General features: G+C 35.9%; 1 protein-coding gene across 1 annotated transcript; it reads right to left on the bottom strand.

Moving 5' to 3' along the window:
- Positions 1-7137: 7137 nt before the first annotated feature.
- Positions 7138-8073, bottom strand: LOC130024897 (olfactory receptor 6C2-like). The gene has a single exon (XM_056115717.1). It carries the CDS (start codon positions 8071-8073, stop codon positions 7138-7140), a length of 936 nt encoding a protein of 311 aa, XP_055971692.1.
- Between the last annotated feature and the right edge of the window lie 15837 nt (positions 8074-23910).

The following is a 23910-nucleotide window of genomic DNA, read 5'->3' as shown; positions in this document are numbered from 1 at the left end:
AACTTCAAAATTAAGAATTTAAAAAAGGAATGCTAGTGGGTATTATAGAAGTTAGGCAAATTTATCAATGATATTATTTATAATTTAAACCATCACTTAAGATAATTTTATATCTTAGTAATTATCAGTGAAAGGGCACAGAATTTATTAAATGCAGCTAATTCTATGTTTCTCATTTTCTAATAAATAACTCATGACGTAAGCTGAGGAGAAAAGTACCTGATAAGAAGTGCTTATTCAATTTATCTTTCTATTTTTAAGTCGTGGTGGTGTTGGTGGCTGGTCCTGGAGGTCTCACCATGCTGAGACCTCTCTCTGCACACCTGAGGTTACCAGCAGAGGAACAAAGGCAAGCAGTACCCGGGGCTGAGATCTCCAAGCCTACTTGGATCGGAACTGAGCATCCTCCACCCAGATCTTCCGAATTCCAGTAGGCTGGGTTCATACCCACCAACTGGCCCCCTGGCGCCGTGTAATCCCATCAATGGCCAAGACTCAGAGACTATAAAAACCAGCTCCCGGAAGAGAACAGTGCAGTCTCCTGCCCCGGCGCCTGGCTGTCCTCACCGGGGCCCTTTGGAGGGGAGCGGGTTGAGATTTATCAATAATATTGTTTATAATTTAAAACAACACTTAAGGTAATTTCATATCTTAGTAATTATCAGTGAAAGGGCAGAGAATTTATTAAATGCAGCTAATTCTGTGTTTCTCATTTTCTAATGAGCGATAGCACAGCGGGTAGGGCATTCGCCTTACAAGCGGCCAACATGGCCGACCCGAGTTCGATTCCTCCGCCCCTCTCGGAGAGCCTGGCAAGCTACTGAGAGTATTCGATATGCCAGACACAGTAACAACAAAGTCTCCAATGGAGACGTTACTGGGCCTGCTCGAGCAAATCGACGATCAACGGGAGGGCCTTTACCTTTTACCTTTTACTCATGACGTAAGCTGAGGAGAAATGTACCTGATAAGAAATGATTATTCAATTTATCTTTCGTTTCTTAAGTCGTATTTTTGTTGTTCATAAGTGTATTGTTCCATGCCTTGAACAGTAACGCCTTACAAACAATACTATGCACATATTTTCTCCCACTGAATAAGTGTTTTTCCATTCTGCTTTTATTTTCATTTTCAAAGGTACTTCAGCTTAGTATAGTGCTTCTCAGTATTGTGTTAACATTAATTTTTTTATTTCGATGTAATTGTTCAGAAGTTTCATAGTCATGCTTAACGCTATTTCATGAAATGTTATCATAAGTACTCCTTGGTTTCTAGATGATATAAATTTTTAGCTATTTCAAAAGTTTTGTTTCACTTGTCACCATTTTATTTTTCAGTCCATATTTGTGAAATTTTTCTTTCTTCAGTGTATACTCTTAGATAGTTAGTCATGGATAAAACACTGATGAATAGTGGGCTTATTTTTGATATTTCAATTCTATTCATTGATTCTTGTGTCTGTTTTTGTATTTTAGCTTGTGTTGTCATGGTAGAAATAGATTTTAAATGTGAAAACTAAATAAATACATGACAGTTTAAGTAAAATTAATTCACCATAATGATAAACATGGACTTGCCTCTTAATTTTTCGACAAAACATAGTTTATACTTTAGTTAAGGGGTATAAAGAGAGATGCTAGGGTAATTTCAGAAATAAAATATTATGCAAAGTTTTTATTTCATAAATTATTTCATATTTCATTTTATTTATCTCTGAAGCAAAGCGTTATGATACTTTCAACTAGGGGGCACCGCCTTTGATCCTGCTTATAAATACATATATAAGTATCCTTTTTTAATTTGCTCGAGCGGGCCCAGTAACGTCTCCATTGGAGACTTTGTTGTTACTGTGTCTGGCATATCGAATACTCTTGGTAGCTTGCCGGGCTCTCCGAGAAGGGCGGAGGAATCGAACTCGGGTCGGCCATGTCACAGCGGGTAGGGCATTCGCCTTACACGCGGCCAACATGGCCGACCCGAGTTCGATTCCTCCGCCCCTCTCGGAGAGCCCGGCAAGCTACCGAGAGTATTCGATATGCCAGACACAGTAACAACAAAGTCTCCAATGGAGACGTTACTGGGCCCGCTCGAGCAAATCAACGATCAACGGGAGGGCCTTTACCTTTACCTTTACCTTCATTTTATTGGTATATATTAGAAAGTTCATTTCACCTGATTTTAGAGATTAAAATTTTAGCATGTATATTTCCTAAAAGGATCTATCTTATTTTTTTGATCATCAAATTTTCTAAAATTGGTTTCTGTTCATTCAGCAATTGTATAAGAATCGTGATCTTAACACTTTGATCACATATGAACTTTTGGTCCTCCATATTAAAAAATGTTAGGACTAGAGGATATTTGTTTTTACAAAATATTTATCATGACATCTCACTTAAATAAGTGCATTTTAGCAATGTAGAAGGCAAAAAGAAAAAGGTGCACAAGAGTAGTGCTGTATATCTATGTGCAAATAAGGAAACATAAGACATGATCATGATCACGATCATCCTGTTGTACGTCGATTGCCTCGAGCAGACACCAGGACCATCTCCTTCCTAGCCCTGAGATTTTAAAAGAGCCATATTCATTCCTCCTTCAGGGTTAAGAGTATGAGACCAATCATTGTTACTGTTATTTGGCATATTGAGTATGGCACAGGAATTTTGCCAGACTCTGCCGTGTGAGCAGTATACTTTCGATAGCCTGCCAGATTCGCCAAAGACATAAGACAAAGAATTTTTTTTAAAAAGTCCAAGGTCCTTAGATAGTACAGTAAATAAGATGTCCTTACACATATTTGATTCCTAGCAGAACTTGTTCACCTGAACATTGACAGGTTCATGCAGGAAAGCCCAAGTCACTTGTCTATGGAAATGATCTATTATCCATATCCATGGATAATAAGCATTGCATCTGTTATCTCTTGACTTGAACCACCAGGCTTATGGAGTCTGGTGGGGTCACTGATTTTCTTGAGCATCACTTGGCCTCCCCTATTTCCAATTATACTTCATTGAAAAATGGATTTATGTTATGTAATAAAACATAAAATGCCCTCTTCCTGTTCGCCACCATAACTGTGCCAGTCTTATTTCTCCCCCAGATCAGTTAGCCCATTTGTATTCAAACCTGGGACTCCGCATACATACACCAGGCGTCTCTATGACACTGGGATGCTCACAATTCCTGAACTATTTCCTTTTCGCTCCCAACGCTGTGCCAGTCTTCTTCCATGCCAAGTGTGTACCTCCCCAAAACACACCAAGTATCCGAAGGGGGCGTGGCCTCGCCAGAAGTGGGCGTGGCTACGGCAGAAGTTGCGTGGTCTAATTTTTGGTTGCGGGTGCTCACCCGTCCACAGGTACTTTACCCAGCACCAGCATTCTCATGTGACATCTGAGTAACCATAACTCCACATCAATATGAAGAAACAAAGAAAACCCTCACCAAAAGGGGGGACGAAAAAAGAGTCCAAAAGCCTCATGAGGTGCTACTCATCTAAGGGAACTCTCTGAGAAAGAATTCAGATATGAAGTAATGAAGATATTCAATGAACTCAATAAAACAGTGAGACAGTTATCCTGTCAATTAAAGGAGGTCATGAAACAAAACAATGGACGGACAATCGAGAAAATCCAGGAAGTAATGAGAGCAGAAATTGGAAAGCTACACACAGAAATATCACGAATAAAAGATTCCGTAGATGAAATAAAAAACTCAGTGCCCTCAACAGTAGATTGGCCGGAGCTGAAGACACAATCAGTGAGCTGGAAGATCAGCTGCACCGAGCCAACAGGCAACAACAAACAATGGTAGGAGACCTCAAAATAGCTGTAGAGAGAATCAGAGTCTTAGGAGATGATTCCAAGAGGAACAACATTAGAATCATTGGAGTAACAGAAGGTCAGGGGAACCCAATGAAAAAGCCACAATCAAACACACCATTGCTGAAAAATTTCCAGAGCTCGACAATGCAGCCATTCAGATTCAACACAGTATTGTGGATAAACAACAGCACAGAAACATCATAGACTCAAAAGTAAACCTAAAACAAGGGCTAAAGGTGCGACTATAAGACAAGAGAAACCCTACAAGCACAAGAGAGCTTTACAGGAAAAATGACACAAAACCCCATAGCAATAAACTCTCTCAACTTCACGATCTAAATTCATCAATTAAGAGACACAGAGAGGCAAAATAGACTCAGAGACAGAAACCAACATTCTGCTGCCTACAAGAAACTCATCACAAAAGTCAGAGCAAACACAGACTCAAAGGATGGAAAACAATCCTGCAAGCAAAGAACTCACTCAGAAAAGCTGGGGTGGTCATACTAATATCCGACAACATAAATTTCAGGTTGAAAAGATTAGAAGGGACAGCGGCGGCCCTTTTCTCTTCATCAAGGAATACGTACAAGAGAAAGATATTTAAAACAACTGCTAACAGATTTTAAGGAAGACAATGCTAGCAACACAATAGTAGCCAGAGACTTCTACATTGCTTTATAACCGCTAGATAGATCAACAGTAACAAAACTAAGCAAGGAAACATTGGCTTTAAAGGAAGAAATAGAAGAGAGAGGGCTTATAGACCAAGAGAGGGCTTTACACCCACAAAACAAAGAATGCACATTCTTCTCCAATGCACAAGGAACATTTTCCAAAATAGACCATGTGCTAGAACACAAAACATACCTCAATAAAATCAGGAAGATAGAAATCAAGAAGATTGTTGATACTTTAACAATCTTTTCAGACTAGGATGCACTGAGAATAGAAGTGAATCACACATAGACATGGAAAACCAAATCAAAGACATGGAAATTAAGCAACTCAATGTTGAACAAGGAGTGGGTCAGGAAGGAAATCAAAGACTAAAAATAAGATACCTGGAAACAAATGAGAATGAAAATGAGCTACCAAAACATATGGGATGCAGCTAAAGCCATGTTAAAGGGAAAATGTGTAGCTTGGCAAGCATTTCTCAGGAAGGAAGAAAGGGCCCACATAAACAACTTGACTTCACAGCTCAAGATCTTAGAAATGGACCAACAAAAGGACCTCAAACCAGTTAGAACAAAATAGATCATAAAACTTAGAGCAAAAATCAACGACATGGAAACAGGTAAAACAATCCAAAAGATCAATGAAAACAAATGCTGGTTCGTAGTTTACTAATAATAAATAAATAAATAAATAAGTAGAAAAAATTATCAATGAAGACATTATTATTCTCATCAGGCAAATACTGTCAGATGATTGGAACAAAGAAATTGTAATAAAATAAAAAGTATAGAATACAAAAATTTTAATTAAGCGAATGGAAAATATAGTGAGTCATCAAGTGCCATTGTAAATTTTGTAGATAAAGTTTATTTATAAAAATTTTATAGAAAAAATCTGTACCAAAATGATCCCAGAATTAAAAGGAGGGATGGGTACATGATTATTGTATAACTGAAACCCAGGCACAAAACTTTGTAAGTCTACAACTGTACCTCATGTAGTTTCACTAATAAAAAATAAAAAATAAAAAGTCATCCATCTAGTCTCCAGCACAGTCTTCTTTATCTTCGCAATAAATAAATTATTTATCATATAGTAAAATATATTATTTACATAATTACCATTAAAATGAGTCACAAACTTTAGTGTATTAGTTAAATGAGGCCCTTTCTGGGTTTTGGGAGAAACTTCCCAGGATGGGAGAAGCACGCTGAAAGTAGACTACACACCAAACATGATTGCCACTCAATGCCTCTTTTGCAAACCTCAACACCCAAAAGGAGAGAGAGAACAAAAGAGAATACCCTGCCACAGAGGCAGGGTGGGATGGGGGGATGGGTTGTGGGAGGGATACTGGGACCCATGGTGGTGGAAAATGGGCACTGGTGGAGTGATGGATCATTGTACAATTGAAACCCAAGCACAAAAATTTGTAAATCTACAACTGTACCTCATGGTGTTTCACTAACAAAAATTTTTAAAAAATGTAAATTATGGAGAATGGGCCCTGGGTGGGTGCTTGATCATTGTATAACTGAAACCCAGGCACAAAAATTTGTAGGTCTACAACTGCACCTCATGTTGTTTCACTAATAAAAATTAAAAAAAAAAAGTTAGGCCCTTTCTAATGAAAGTTTTAATATAGTATCCCAAATAAAAACAGCTTGCTTCTAAAATCTTGGATAAATAAATGTAATAAATTGTAAATTATTTAATTGTACAGAATTTTTCATCTTAACTTCAATAGCCGGCATCCCATATGGTACCACAGTACCTGCCAGGAGAGATCCCTGAGCACAGAGTCAGAAATAAATACTGAGTATCACCGGGCGTGACCCACAAATTAGGAAAAAAAGAAATATTTCATCAAACACTTTTAAACTTTATTTTATACCTATAACATACTATTAAGAAAATATTAAAGTAAATTCTAGATATTAGACATCGTCCTTTTTTTTTCTTTTTGGCTTTTTGGTCGTCCCATCAATGCTGCGGGTTTAGTCCTTGCTCAGCACTCAAGAATTAGTGCTGTGTTACTCGAGGGTGCTATGGGATACCAAGGATTGAACCTGGGTCAGGCGCATGCAAAACAAATGCATTACCCGTTATTCTATCATCGCTCCAGCCCCTCAGACATCATGCTTAGTACGGTTTTAGTCTTACTTTTAAAGTTGCATAAAACTATCTCTCAAATCTTTTCTTGAAAAGTCACTGCTGTATTCATTAATTTCATTCACAAGTTTAATGTCATATAATTAACTATGTCTTTTTATACGTGGATATAATCTAGAGTTCTATAATTATTCCTATCTTATATATGAAAGAAACGTATCTATTTGTGTAAATAGATATAGACTTATATGGAAATAAATAAAATGATAAAACTAGGTATATATTCATTAACATATTTAGTAATATATATTAGATACAAATATCTGGAGGGTAAATTACTGATTATTAAATAATTTATTCTCATGGTTCTATTGTTTTTTTTTAAATCTTGTGCTTGTCTATGAGGAAGAGTACAACTGACTATATCAAACTTGGTATCAGTGTGGACAGTTTAAGAGGAAGTAAAAGTAAAATAAAACAAAACATGTTTATAGACAGTCATTGCAACATATGCCTAATTCCTAGAGAGCAGAAGTTTTTTGCCTAAATCATTCAAGGCCTGAATGACTTGTTTGTTCCTCAGGGTATAAATAAATGGGCTTATCGTAGGGGATATGGAAGTAGCTAACAAAGTAATCCCTTTGTTAATTTTCATTACATCTTTTCCTGTAGGTTTCACATAGATAAAGATAAGACTGCCATAAGTTATGGAAACGACAATCATGTGGGAGGAACAGGTAGAAAATGCCTTTTTCCTTTGCTGAGCAGAGGGGAATCGAAAAATAGTTCGAATGATACTAATGTAGGACCAAGCCACAAACATGAGAGTAGCAAAGAGTACAAATACAGCACAGATAATAATTAACTTCTCTATAAATTGTGTGTCTGAGCATGATATCGTAATAATAGCATCAGCATCACAAGCAAAGTGATCGAGGGCATTATTATCACAGAACTCTAGTCCCATTACCACGCTAACAGCTGGAATTAAGATCAACAGTGTAATCACCCAACAGCAGAAAAGAAGTCTCCTGCAGACCCGATGATTCATAATAGTCATGTAATGAAGAGGTTTACAGATGGCAACATATCGATCATAGGACATAGTGGCCAGGAGGAAAAATTCTGTTACACCAAATAGATATACAAAAAATAATTGAAATGCACACGCATAATAGGTAATTGTTTTATCACCTGTTGATATACTGTATAAAAATCTAGGAATAGCAACAGAAGTGAATAAAATCTCCAAGATGGAAAAATTTTGCAGAAAATAGTACATAGCCGTTTTTAGGCGGGCATCCACTAATGTGATGACAAGGATGATCAGGTTTCCAGTAATGCTCAGCAGGTAGGTGATAAGTAGAAATACAAAAAGCAGAATCTGCAGGTGTGGGTCATCTGTCAATCCGAGAAGGATGAAAGTGATTATTGCTGTGTGATTTTTCATTCTGGCTTCTGACTTCTCAAGCTACGTGTAAAACAGAGGTAATGAGAGGAAGGAGAAAATACTATTGCTTTTGGATTGACATTGGTTATAAAAACTGAGTAATTCCCATCTTTGACTCTTTGGTGACCACTTGCAAAAATTAATTTTTTGATCTTTTAGTGTCATTCAATTGATTACAATATTAGTTTTTAAAATAAGGAGTATAACTTGAAATAGAAGTAGCACTTACTTATGCGTAAATATGTGCTCTGCACAATAAACTACAATTAACTGAAATCTTCATAAAAAGACTAACATTCATTTTATTTTTCTTGTTTTATTCACAGTTTTTAAAACAGTTAACCTCTAACACTTGAACTGTCATGAATGCTTTGAAAGTATTCCTCATTAAAATATATATTAACATGAAATTAAAGTTATGATCTCTTAGAGAAAATATTATTTGAAAAACCAAATCATTTTAGAGTTTTTATTATCATTAAATATAATAATCATATTATATAATTATAATTATGAATAATATCAATTAAGTATAAAAAGACCATTTCCCACATTTTCAAAAATTTATTTTAAATTTTACATTGTTCTTTATAATAAACTGATTCACATCGTTTAATTTTCTGTAGGTGAAATGACATCAAAAACAGTAATATCTATTTTCTTCCCCAAACTTCTCTATATCAAAAAACTGAAGTTTCATTGCCAAGATTTCAAATATTTTTCCTTCCTGCAAAACATTTATCATATAAGAATGTTTCTTCAGGAGCTGGAGCTATAGCACAGTGGGTAGGGCCTTTGCCTTGCACGCGGCCAACACAGGTTCGATTCCCAGCATCCCATATGGTCCCCTTAGCACCGCCAGGAGTAACTGCTGAGTGCAGAGCTAGGAATAACCCCTGTGCATTGCCGGGTGTCATCAGAAAAAAAAAAAGAATGTTTCTTCAAAAGAAAAATAGTTTTGAAGACTCTGTTCTACTACAATTCATTTATAGAGGTCTACTTCAGGCAGTACTCACTTGAACCAGTCAACCTGGTACTTCTATTTCCATCCTGCAAAGTTAGTCACAAAGAATTAGACAAACACAGTCATTGTCCAAACAACATGGTGTACTGAATACTCCCAAACAAGAGGTTGGTTGGCTGTTTATTACCATAACATCAACTTACTCCTGGTTCTAGCTACCTCGGCCATTGCTTCCTAGTCAATATTCTCTATTAAGAACAAAGGCTAAAATATTTAAATGATGATCACATTGGTAATAGACAATAAGCAAATACCTTTAATATTAAAGTTATTGAAATTATGGCACTGAAGCCATTGAAATTATGGCAACCTCCTGTTTGGTCCTAGCAGGATGTTTCATGTTTAGCTGCACATTTGCAGCTCCCACTGTCTAAATTAGGCTAAACTTATTTTAGCCGGGAGTTTGTCCCAACACTTCACTTTTATTAGTGGATCGATTTCTCACTGTGTACCATTATATACCATTATCAAATGGTTCCATATTACCTATGAAATTTTGGAATGATTATGACTCTTCATTTTTCTAATAGCCCACCTTGTTCCTCTTAAGTAAAACATGCATAGATTAAATCACAAATACGAAAGACAAAGTACTGAATCAGCGGGCAGCTGAAAATACATTTTTATTATTCAGTCGCTTTTTACTAAGCTAGTCAAAAGAGATTGCTTCAATTTATTAAGTCTTCTCTATTATCAAGTCTTAGTCGATTCAGGTCCATTCCCCAGCACCACATATTATTTTCTGAATACTGCTAGTAGTGGTTTCTGAGCATAGAGCTATGGGAACATGCTGAGTTCTTCTGGATATGGCCCCTAAATTAAAATATATATGTACTGATAGTCAGGTAGAGAAACAGTTACTATTAGATGACATGTTGATGGCTAAAGATATCTTGATGGGTAAAAGCTTTTTTCTTTGCCATTTCTTTACTATAATTTGTCAACTACATTGCAATATTCAGGAATTTTATGTTTTATGAAATATGTGTTCTTGGCTTTTTTTTAATGCTTCTTATCTATCCACCCTAGGATTCCCTTTTCCTTTCCATAGTACTCTATATGACAGTTGTATTCCTCAGATTTTAGCCCTATTTTCTCTACTCTGCTTATCTATGAACACTCAATGAACAGTTCTAAAATCCGCGAATTCAATTTTAAGTTCAGAATTTGATTAATAATCACTGTGATCATTATTCACTTGTAGATTTCATGATTTACTTAAATTTAATATATACAGTATGCAATACAACTTCCTGCATCCAAATATAATTTCTTCTCATTTATTGCTAGCAATACTAAAAGACAAAGGTAACATTTATTGCTTATTGCTCTATACTCACAAATGAAAGTAATCTATATTGTTTTTGACATATATCTAACTTAAACATCGTTTCAAATAAACTCTATTTCATATTTAATTTGTTGTTTTCATTCGCCTAATTTTATCATTTCATTCATTTTTTTTCTACTGGGGTAAAGTATGAAATTTGGTGACAAATTGTAGAAAGAAACTTTAAAAAATATTATATTATGCCCGCCATTACATACAGAGATGGACCATCTGCTTGGGAAAATTTCTATTCACTCACTGTCCATATACTTTCTTCTTACCCCATTCCAGTTTTTATTCTCATGGATGTTTGACAATTTTGGTTGCTTTCTAGGGTTTTCTTCTAAATTCTTCATAGGTGTCTTTGTGACTCATCATCATGACATTTGGTACCTTGCCAAACATTTTGTCATATCCTTATCATGTTGTGGGAAAAAACATTTCCTTAATATTTTATCTTGTTAATGGCATAAAAGATATAATCAGAAGCAAAATTTAATTATAGGCATCAACTTATTTTCATGACAGATGATACGACTACATTTTCTAATTGTTTAGTTCTTAATTTGGAGGTCTACACATAGCAGTGCCCACCGATCATTATCAGGGGAAATCAGTAGAGAAATGAGCAGGTTTTGCTACCTTACCTGCTCCACTATCCCTGAAATACTTGTTTTATAGGTTGCCTCAAAATTGAAACTTCTGATACTTTACAAATCCCAGAGAAATTACCTTTTTAAATTTAGTACAAAATTTTATTCAAGAGGTTGTTTCTAATCTTATCAAAATTGATCATGAGCCCAAAGAAATAGTACAAGTCTCTAACTGAAACCCAAGCACAAAAATTTATAAGTCTATAAGTGTACTTCATGGTGTTTCACTAATAAAAAAAATGATAAAAAAATAAAATAAAATAGGATTACAAAAAAAAATAATAAAAAGAAAAGAAATAGTACAAGTCTCTTGCTGAAGCCACATGGCCTCATGAGCAACTGCATGAGCTTGTAGGCAGAGCCTCTTTTAAAAATCCACAAGTAGACAAAAACAAAAAAAGATAAAATTAGAAACTGAACGTGTGCTACAAATATGTATGTGTGTGTGAGTATGAGTATCTCTCTATCTATATGTATTCATGTGTTCATCGGGTTTCTATATTATTCTTAAATACTGCAAAATAATATTGAAGTACTCAGTATGTCTTCATGTTCTCCTTTTAGTCACATGGTAGCACTGTCCTCCCTTTATTCATCGATTTGCTCAAGCGAGCCCAGTAACGCTGTAAGACTACTTGCTACTGTGTTTGGCATGTCAAATGCATCACAGGTAGCTTGCCCGGCTTTGCCGGGCAGGTGAGATACTCTCAGTACCTTGCTGGGTTTTCCGAGAGGGGCGGAGGAATTGAACTCAGGTTGGCCGGGTTGGCCGCCTGCAAGGCAAACACCCCACCCACTCTGCCAACGCTCCAGCCCAAACTTTTAGTTAACTAAAAATATGATAATCTTTCAATAGCCCCAGATATGATTTATACTATCATTCATTTTATAGAGAAAAGTGTCTTTGAGCAGTTATTACTTATTTGCTTTATGTATTGTAAAAATTCCTAAACTTTTTCTCAATCTCACATTTAGACTCAATTAATTTTACAAAAGCAATCAATCTCGGTGAAGAGATGAAGAGTAATATTCTTGTGTTTGATTTTCCAATGTTAGAATGAGATTAATGAAATATTTCCAACACTTGCACAAATTGTTTGAAAAAAGTGCTAATTGAGGACAAAGTCTCTATCTCAGAGACATTATGATATATCTTTATCAGAAGATAAGAAATTTGAAAAATGTTTTGTGTAATTGACTGATTCTAAAAGGGCATCTACCATGAGGGTTCTTTACCAATTTCTACTTTCCTGGTGCCAAAATAAATAACTAAGGAAAAATTAAAATTCCAGATTTATTACTCTTGCATATATTTAAGCAAAATAAAACAGAAAAAATACCAGTTTCCTAAACATACAGAAAAAATCTTCAAAAAATCAGATAATTTTTCTTTTCTTCAAAACTTGTAAATTAGAATTATCTATTTTTTAGACCCGCAAAAACTAGACATTTTTAGAATTTCTTGAGTGAAATTCCCTTTGCTGGACTTTCAATACTAAATAATCTCTCCAATTATCCTCTATTCTTTTTCTTCTTCTTCTGTCAAATTGATATTGGGGAATAAGATAGAATAAATTTTCTCATAATAATCTGTGATTATATTTTAATACATAAATCTATTGTGGAATATAATCTACTATAGAAATACACAGAATTAAAACAGATTTCATGTATCATAGGCAAGTTGACAAACCTTAATACTCTTTCTTATAAACTTTTCTAGAAAGCATAAAAGTATTTAAGTGTATTTCTAAGGTTTTAAAATCTGAAATCCTAGGTTAACTTTTGGAAATTTCCTCAACAACTGTTTAGTAAAACCCTTCAAGTTTGTAATATACAGAATTATTAGCTTAAAGTAAGTTAAATCTTCGACTCATTTTTTTTTATTTTCCACCTTCATCTCTTCCTATTTTCTCTGTAAATTACTCTAAAACGTGAGCTAATGAAACCAAACACTAAACAAAGGTCAAAGTGATCAGTGAGTTTATTTTCTTGCTTTTTTCACCAAGCAGGTGAATTTTGAGGACTAAAATTCTTCGTGTCTCACCTTAATAAAATATTCATCAGCAGGAGCACTTCAGTTTTTATATGAGGGAAATGGTATGAGTATTCCTTTTAAACCATTACCATGCAATGAAAACAGTGAAAATACTTATAATGATGAACAAGAATGCAAATGTTTATTTTTACTCCATATACACAGAGAAATGAATCTCCCACTGCAAACTACTATTAGTCTATTTCAATATATATATATTTACTCCATATCAAACCCACAGAGAAATAAAATGTTGATTTTCTCCATATACATATGCATGGATAATTCAGGTTTATGTTTCCTCTCAAGAGTAAAAATTCACCGTTGAAAGCAGTAATCTTCAACACATAGAATTTACCGTTGTTCTTCAAGAGGAATGATTTTTAACTCTAAAACGGAAGGGAAACTATCCATCTTTTAATCAGGAGCTTTTTAATTAGAATCCTACTGGAACTGAAGCTCACTAAACACATTGAAGGAATTCTGATGTACTCAGGATTTCGTTTTTTATACTAACTAATATAGATGGTTGGGTTCTGAATTACTTATGGTTTTTAACACCTCCCCCTTACAATATCTAGATCTAGATATTAATACATATTGAGATAGTAAAAGAATTCACATTCAAATTCTATTTTATGTAATTCTATTGACATTTACATTTATCCTTAATCAGAATACTGTAGGTAAATTTGATTCTACTTAAACATAGTAGAGATGACTTTAATATAAGTAAAATATGATTTTTGAAAATTACATCATGAACCAGACAACTTCTCAATATCTCTCAAATGTCAGCTAGCAGTGAGCTTTCTTTAATTTATTTAAAAATATGCTTTGGACTGTAACATCATTGTATATGATCCATGCAAATGCAACTATAAAAGAAAAAAGGAGTAATCTGGAATTAACATGAATATTTCCTAATGAACTTATAAATGATATGTTCATAAATCTGATAATTCATATATTAATTGTCTAGAATGAAAAGCAAGAATAATCATTATATGTTCTGATGATGTAATGATATATTTTTTTATAAAACATGAAAATCTATATATTGAGATTAAGAAAATAGAGTACCTAATTAAAAAGTACAGATAACAAAATACAAACATACTTACACTTATGTCAGACAATGCAACTTTTAGTTGAATAGATTATCCTGATAGCATCAGTGTATTTATATGATCCCCTCACTTGGAGCTTTACATGTTACCACACCGCTTTGGGAGCTACAACCAGAATGTCCATTAACTGTTAAGATACACAGTTGCTCTGAAGCTTCTGTTACACTTTAAATCTAGAAAACATTTTCTGAAAATTCAGTTTGCCCAAAAACTGTGTTGTTGTTTAAAAAAAAAAAACCTGATAAATTTGATTTTGAAATGAATCAGAAACAAGTATGTTCTGATGTCTCTGGACAACGAATTTAAAACAATGGAATAAGATAATGTTTTCTGATGATAGTCTTGTGGATGTGTTGAACTCTCTGCGGATAAACCAAGGTCCTTTGTGTCCAAAGTTCAACATGAATTTACAAGCTAATAAAACTTACGAAATTAAACTAATGAACTTAATTTAGGCAAAGCCCATCAGAGGCGTCATTGGGATCCATATCTTTGGGGACAAAAATAATAACTTGAGCAATCTCTTAGCAAGTGCTTAGACTTTGCTGATGTAAAAGAAAAAAAACAATTCCATGGCTAGAGCTATCGGACAGTGGGTAGGGCATTTGCCTTGCACACGGTGAACTTGGGTTCCATTTCCAGCATCCCATATGGTCCCCTGAGCACGCCAGGAGTAATCCTGAGTGCATGAGCTAGGGGTAAACCCTATGCATCGCCAATCCCTGTTCATCGCCAGGTGTGACTGTCACCCCCACCCCCAGAAAAAAGAGTTCTAGGAATTCTTAAAAGGCAAAGGCAAAGGCAAAGGCCCTCCCGTTGATCGTTGATTTGCTCGAGCGGGCCCAGTAACTTCTCCATTGGAGACTTTGTTGTTACTGTGTCTGGCATATCGAATACTCACGGTAGCTTGCAAGGCTCTCGGAGAGGGGTGGAGGAATCGAACTCGGGTCGGCCATGTTGGCCGCTTGTAAGGCGAACGCCCTACCCGCTGTGCTATCGCTCCAGCCCAGGAATTCTTAAAATCAGATAATAAAGTGAAGAAGAAGCCAGAAGTGGCCTTCCCCAATTTATAGCGTGAAAACCCAGATGATCCATGAAGCACCATCCGGTGTGATCTCTGAACCAGGAGTAATCCCTGAACAACACCCAGGCGTGGACCTCTTCCCAACCCCAACGATTCTGAAAAGAATACATCTATGTTTTCGAAAGGAAAGGATGTATTTTAAAATACTATATGTATTTAACCTAAAGTATACTTTGAAATTTCTATACAAATAAATATAACTTTGTATCAAAACTTTCCATATAGCATAGTGTACATTGTAAAAATAAGTGAATGCTAGAAAAATGGTAACTACTAGTCTATGTATATATATGGACAAAAATACTCTAGAGAATTTAAAGTGTTCAAATATTGAAATTAAGCCAGTAATGTTACTGTACTTATTATTGTTACTGTCATTTTAGAAACATTCAAGTAATAACACAATAAGATGCACTCATGTAGATATATGGAAATTTTACGATGCAAACTCTTACCTAGCACTATTATTATTAAGGAGATAGATGCAGAAGTATTTGATTTAAAATAGCAAAATAATTTGTATTTTTTAACTTATGATGCCTTAAATATCTTTTATTATAAGATACTCAACAATCATAGCTGCTAGCTCATTCATAATAGACTAAAATCAATAATATTCTTTTCCATATCAAAAAGAAAAGAAAATAAACATTAATTACGTGCACAAGTAACTACTTTAAAATTAAGAATTTAAAAAAGGAATGCTAGTGGGTACAATAGAAGTTAGGCCGATTTATCAATGATATTATTTACAATTTAAACTATCACTTAAGGTAATTTTCTAGCTTAGTAATTATCAGTGAAAGGGCACAGAATTTATTAAATGCAGATAATTCTATGTTTCCCATTTTCTAATAAATTACTCATGACATAAGCTGAGGAGCAAAGTTCCTGATAAGAAGTGCTTATTCAATTTATCTTTCTATTTTTAAATGGAATTTTTGTTGTTAATATGTGTATTGTTCCATGCCTTGAATAGTAACCCTTTACAAACAATATTATGCACACATCTTCTCCCACTGAATAAGTTGTTTTTCCATCCTGCTTTTATTTTCATTTTCAAAGGTACTTCAGCTCAATATAGTGTTTATCAGTATTGTGTTAACATTAATTTTTTAAATTTTGATGTAATTGGTCAGAGGTTTCATAGTCATGCTTAACGCTATTTCATGAAGTGTTATAAGTACTCCTTGGTTTCTAGATGATATAAATTTTTAGCTATTTCAAAAGTTTTGTTTCACTTGTCACCATTGCATTTTTCAGTCCATATTTGTGAAAGAGTTTTTCTTTCTCCAGGATATACAAAATACTGGTTGAACTCCACAAGAAGAAAACAACCAACCCCATCAATAAATGGGGCGACGAAAAGAACAGAAACTTTCTCAAAGAAGAAATCCGAATGGCTAAAAGGCACATGAGAAAATGCTCTACATCATTCATCATTAGGGAGATGCAGATCAAAACAACAATGAGATATCATTTCACACCACAGAGTCTGGCCCACATCCAAAAGACCAAAAGCAACTGGTGTTGGCACAGATGTGGTGAGAAAGGGACTGTCCTTCACTGCTGGTGGGAATGCCGACTGGTTCAGCCCTTTTGGATAACAGTATGGACGATTCTCAAAAAATTAGAAATTGAGCTCCCATTTGACCCAGCAATTCCACTCCTCGGAATATACAATAAAGAGGCAAAAAAGTATAGTTGAAGTGACATCTGCACTTGTTTGTTCATTGCAGCACTCTTTACAGTAGCTAGAATCTGGAAAAATCCTGAATGCCCAAGAACAGATGACTGGTTAAAGAAACTTTGGTACATCTACACAATGGAGTACTATGCAGCTGTTAGAAAAGATGAAGTCATGAAATTCATATACAAGTGGTATTACGTGGAAAGTATGATGCTAAGTGAAATGAGTCAGAAAGAGAGGGATAGACATAGAAAGACTGCATTCATCTGGGGAACATAAAGTAACAAAATGGGAGACTAACACCCTAGAATAGCCGAGATAAGTACCAAGAGGATTACTCCATGGCTTTGAGGACAGCTGCACACGCTAGGGGGAAAGGCAGCTCAGATAGAGAAGGGAGCACCAAATAAAGGGTGTTGGGACATTCCTCTCAGGATGGGAATTGCGTGATGAGAGTAGACTATAGACCGAACATGATTGCCACTCACTGTCTTTTTTGCAAACCACAGCACTCAAATGAGAAAGATAACAAAAGTGAATGCCCTGCCACATTGGTAGGGTGGGATGTGGGAATGGGGATAGGGAGGCATACTGGGACTGGTGGTGGTGGATAATGGGCACTGGTGGAGGGATGGGTATTCGATCATTGTATAACTGAAACCCAAGCACAAAAATTTGTAAGTCTACAACTGTACCTCATTGTGTTTCACTAATAAAAATTTAAGAAAAAAAATTAAAAAGTGAAAGAATTATAAATGCAAAATTCTAAATAACTTTTGAAATAAATATGAAACAACATCTGAAAATGTGAAAATATTTCATGTACATAGTTGGGAGAATTTAAATTGTCAAAATGACTATTCCACCCAAAGCGTTATACAGATAGAATGCAGGTTACATTAAATTTTTGATGATATAATTCAAGGACTTGGAACAAACACTAAAAATATTGTATTAAATTATAAAATTCCAGTAATAGCCAAACCAATTTAAGAAATTAGAAGTTGGATGTCATCATATTTTGTGTCTTTATATTAAAAGTGTTCATATGCATAATATCATGGCACTATAATATATAATTTCAGGTCAAATAACTAAAAAATAAATTACAAAGAAAATCACTTCATTTATGAGCCGTTAATCTATGGCAAAATAGCTGACAGCATGAAGTGAGGAAACTTTTTTCAAAAAATTGTTCTGTGAAAACTGGATAACAATGTGCAGACAGAGAGGGGGGGAGAGAGAGAGAGGGAGAGAGAGAGAGAAAGTATCTATATACTTGGGCATATAGTAAGTTTAAACGAGAGTTAATTGAAAGTGAATTGAAGAATTTAAGATAGGACAAGAATCCATAAAACATAGAGGCAACTATAGCCAGAACTCTCTAAGATAAGGGTCTCAGAAATATAGTTTTGGATTTCACTGGTAGAGATAATGAAAACTAGACAAAACAAATGGGACTGCATCAAGTAAAAAAGTTTTTACATAGCAAAATAAATATGAACCAAAACAAAATGTTTCATGAAAAACATCAGATAATGATTCAAAATACATGCTACATTCACAAAACCTAGAAAAAATTTTAAAAAATAATAGGCCAATCAAACATGAGAGCAGTACATAGATAGATAAATAGACACCTCCATGAAGAGAATATACAATCATCAAATAAATGTATGAAAAGGTGTTCATCTTCAGTCCAGGAAAATACAACTCAAAAGGGCAACTAGATATCAGCTGACCACCAGTGATAGTGTTTTATATATAAAATATTAGAAACAGCCAGTTGATGGAAATGGGGTATAAGCGAGGGGAAATCTTCACTCACTGGTAGATATTGATGGAAATGTCCATGGTTTCACCTTTATGGAAAACAACATGGAGATTTCCTTTAAAACAATACATTTAGAGCAGAGCCATTATGGCCAAATGACTGCAATTCTTGGTACTTAAACTAGTAACCCAACAATATTAATTTGACAAGTTATGTGCGCATCTATGTTCATTGTAGATGAAACTAGAATAATCAAGATATGAACAAATTCCAAATTTCCAAGACTATATCAATCAATAAACAAATAGTAGTAAACATTGAATAGAATAGTCTGGTGGGTAGAAGCAAATGGAGGGGAGGGACGGCACTGGTGGAGGCAAATGGACACTGGTAAATGATTGGTGCTGAAAAATTACACGCCCAAAAATTAATTGTTAGTTATCTTGCAATATCATGGTGACAAAATTTTTTACCCGCCCAGCATAAGGTCCTACCTGGGCCTGCGGCAGCTTACTAGATCCCCCTGAGAAGAGCCGGTTTTCACCCTTGATCTGTGCGGGACGGGAACTGAGGCACACCACGAAGAAACAAAGCTGAAGTGCTCCGGGAACTCTCTCCTCACTCAAACAGGTACCCACCTGGCGTAAGGGCCACTTCCTGGAGTTGCGGCTGATAACGTGCCTGCAAAGTATTCTCTCACTGCATATCCCATAGGAACCATAAGTTACCCTCTGAGGTGGAACTTTCACTAGGTTAGCTTAACCACTAGAAACACATTAGCCAATAATTCATTAAGCCCACCTCATTCATTCTGTATCTCAAGCAGAGTAGTAACAGTGAGTGTGAAGGTATAAACCACACTGGTCACAATGGTAAAGCAATGCAAAAGCCCACCAAGCTTTCTTATTCAAGAGGCTAGCCCAGAAGACACCAAACATAATGAAGTGATAGACAACTTCTCTGACAAGGAATTCAGAAGGGAGCTACTGAGGATGCTTAGGGAGCTAAAAGAAACAATGGAAACAATACCAATAAAAGACAAGAGGATTTGGAGGTAGAAATGAGGAAAATGCAAACAGAAATATCAGACCTGAAAAACCTGGTAGGCGAATTGAAAAACTCAGTGGAAGGCTTCAGCAGCAGAGTAACAGCTGCTGAGGACAGAATCAGTGAGCTCGAAGTCCAGAGACTCTACAAAAATGAGCAGAAAATAGAAAAGAGACTCACAATTTGGGAACAGATGGCAAGAGAAGATCCTGAGGAAGCCAAGAGGGGTAACATAAGAATTATTGGACTCCCAGAGGGACAGGAAGAAAACCCTGATAAAGAAGAAACTGTCAAAGACATCATTGCTACAACGTTTCCAGAGCTGAAGAAAATATGTGACCACATTCAGGAGTCCCAAAGGGTACCAACTAGAAGATACACAAATAAAAATACCCCAAGACACATCCTGATCAAAATAACCAAAACCTTAGATAGAGACAAAATTCTGAAAGCAGCAAGATCAAAGAAAGAAATTTCTTACAAAGGAGTATCCATGGGATTCACTACAGCTTATTTGTCTGAAGAAACTTCATGGCCTCAAAACGGTGGTGGGATATTGTGAAAAAAATTCAATGAAATAAATGCCTCATCAAAAATACTTTACCCAGCGAGACACTAAGTCATAAAAGAAGGAACAACACACTATTTCACAGAAAAACAACAGCTCAGGAACTTCATAGACTCAAAACCATGGTTACAAGAACAACTAAATGGGCTACTTTAAGACAAGAGAGGCCTCTCAAGTACACCAAATTTCAACAGAAAAATGGGACAAAACCCCATAACAATAATCTCTCTCAACGTTAATCGGCTAAGCACACCAATTAAAAGACACAGAGTCGCATGATGGATTAGAAAATTGAGCCCAACATTCTACTGCCTCCAAGAAACACATCTCAATAGTCAAAGCAAACACAGGCTCAGAGTCAAAGGCTGGAAAACAATCCTAAGGGCAAACAGCTCCCATAAAAAAGCTGGGGTAGCCATGCTAGTATCAGACCACATTGACTTCAGAATGAAGAATGTCACAAGAGACAGTGAAGGCCAATTTTTATTGATCTAGGTATCTGTACAACAGGAAGAACTTACAATACTAAATGTATATGAGGGCCCAGCAAAGTACTTAAAACAACTACTGATAGACTTGGAGAAAAACATTGATATTTGTTTTTTCTCAGAAAAAAGAGAAGAATGGGTCTTAGTCGATATATACATGACACTTCATCCTCAAAAACTGAATACACATTCTTCTCAAGCATGCATGGAACATTCTCCAAGATAGACCACATGCTGGGTCACAAAGCATACCTATATAAAATTAAGAAGATAGAGATTGTATCAACAATCTTCTCAGATCACAATGCACTGAGATTAGAAGCAAATCACATGCAAAAACAGAAAACTAAATCAAACACCTGGAAAGTAACAGTTCACTATTGGACAACGAGTGGCTTAGAAAGGAAATCAAAGAGTAAATCAAAAGATTCCTGGAAACTAATAAAAATGAGGACACGAGTTACCAAAACTTATGGGAAATAGCAAAAGCAGAAAGTTTATAACTCTACAAGCATTTCTCAGGAAGGAGGAGCAAGCACATAAGTAACCTAACCTCACAGTTTAGGAGTTTGGAGAAGGACCAACAAAAAGAGCCCAGCCCAAACAGGAGGAAGGAAATAATAAAACTAAGAGCAGAGATTAACGAGATGGAAAACAAAAAAAGACACATGAGAAAATGCTCCACATCATTAATCATCAGGGAGATGCAGATCAAAACCACAATGAGATACCATCTCACACCTCAGAGACTGGCCCACATTCAAAAGAACAAAAGCAACCGATGCTGGTGCGGGTGTGGCAGGAAAGTGACACTCCTTCACTGTTGGTGGGAATGTCGACTGGTTCAGCCCTTCTGGAAAACAGTATGGACGATTCTCAAAAAATTAGAAATTGAGCTCCCATTTGACCCAGCAATACCACTCCTGGGAATATATCCCAGAGAAACAAAAAAGTATAGTTGAAGTGACATCTGCACTTGTTTGTTCATTGCAGCACTCTTTACAATAGCCAGAATCTGGAAGAAACCTGAGTGCCCGAGAACAGATAACTGGTTAAAGAAACTTTGGTATATTTACACAATGCAGTAATATGTACTGGTTAGAAAAGATGAAGTCTGCCACAGAAATTCAACTACCGAGGAATTAGCTTAACTAAAGAACTAAAGGACCTATACAAAGAAAACTACAAAATGCTGCTTCAGGAAATAAAAGAGGACACAAGGAAATGGAAAAATATCCCCTGTTCATGGATCAGGAGGATTAACATTGTCAAAATGGCAATACTTCCCAAAGCTCTGTACAAATTCAATGTGATCACTATTAGGATACCCATGACATTCTTCAAAGAACTGGAGCAAACACTCTTGAAATTTATATGGAACAATAAGCCCCCAGGTATAGCTAAAACATTTCTTGGGAAAAAGAAAATGGGAGGAATCAACCTCCCTAACTTCAAACTCTACTACAAAGCAGTAATAATTAAAACAGCATGGTACTGGAACAAAGGCAGAGATGAAGACCAATGGAACAGTGTCGAATATACTGACATCTCCCTCCAATCAAATGATCACCTAAGCTTTGATAAAGGAGCAAGAAATGTGAAGTGGAGTAAGAAAAAGCTTTTTAACAAATGGTGCTGGCAAAACTGGACGGCTACATGCAAAACAATGAGCTCAGATCTCTGCCTAACACCATGTATAAAAGTAAGATCAAAATGGCTTAAAGACCTCAACATCAGACCGGAATCCATAAGGTATGTTGAAGACAAAGTCGGAAAAACCCTCCATGACATTGAAGCTAATGGTGTCTTCAAAGATGTCACGCCACTGGCTAAGTAAGTGAAAACAGAGATAGACAAATGGGACTACCTTAAATTAAGAAGCTTCTGTACCTCAAAAGAAACAGTGACCAAAATACAAAGACAGTCTACAGAATGGGAAAGGATATTCGCCCAATACACATCCGACAAGGGGTTGATATCAAGGATATACAAAGTACTGGTTGAACTCCACAAGAAGAAAACATCCAACTCTATCAGAAAATGGGGCAACGAAGTGAACAGAAACTTCATCAAAGATGAAATTCGAATGGCTAAAAGACACATAAGAAAATGCTCTACATCATTAATCTTCAGGGAGATGCAGATCAAAACAACAATGGGATATCATTTCACACCACAGAGAATGGCCCACATCCAAAAGAACAAAAGCAACTGGTGCTGGTGTGGATGTAATGAGAAAGGGACCCTCCTCCACTGCTGGTGGGAATGCCAACTGGTTCAGCCCTTTTGGAAAACAGTATGGACGATTCTCAAAAAATTAGAAATTGAGCTCCCATTTGACCCAGCAATTTCACTCCTGGGAATATACCACGGAGACGCAAAAAAAGTACAGTTGAAGCAACATCTGCAGTTTTCTGTTCATTGCAGTACTTGTTTACAATAGCTAGAATCTGGAAAAAACCTGAGTGCCCAAGAACAAATGGCTGGTTAAAGAAGCTTTGGTACATCTACACAATGAATACTATGTAGCTGCCCGAGAACAGATGACTTGTTATTTTGAGGTTATAGAGCAGTGTGGAAAGACACTAGTGGGGGTGGAGGAAAAAGTAGGCTAGAAGTAACATATGGATAATGTTTGAGGGTCTTCAGATCTTTGTTGGTGTGAAGGTGCAGTAAATTTGTACTTCAACATTATCAATGTTAAATTTGTTGTAAACACATTACTGAAACCATGATAAAAATACAATAAGAACAAACACGGGGCCTGGAAAGACAGTACAAGTGCCAAGGAGCAAGCAACAGATCCCAATTCAATCACGGGCACCACAAGATCCACGGATTGTGTCTCAGTGCAATCCAAGAGGCTCTTAAGGACCGGGGGATGAAAGAGGTGATCCCTGACACCAAAGGGGCCTAGCACCACTGCATCCCCAGGTTCTTGTATTGAATTTCTGGTTCTTGTATTCAATCCTGTGTGAGATGGCTGAATATTATCCAAAAACGTTGCACAT

This window comes from Sorex fumeus, unplaced genomic scaffold (genome assembly GCF_029834395.1).
Source record: "Sorex fumeus unplaced genomic scaffold, SorFum_2.1 ptg000029l, whole genome shotgun sequence".
NCBI classification, from domain to species: domain Eukaryota; kingdom Metazoa; phylum Chordata; class Mammalia; order Eulipotyphla; family Soricidae; genus Sorex; species Sorex fumeus.
Note: the sequence above shows the minus strand (reverse complement) of the source record. Positions and strands in the feature narration are given on the sequence as shown.

Coding starts and splice junctions, on each gene's coding strand:
- LOC130024897 (XM_056115717.1), bottom strand. CDS start 8,073: ATGAAAAATCACACAGCAATAATCACTTTCATCCTTCTCGGATTGACA.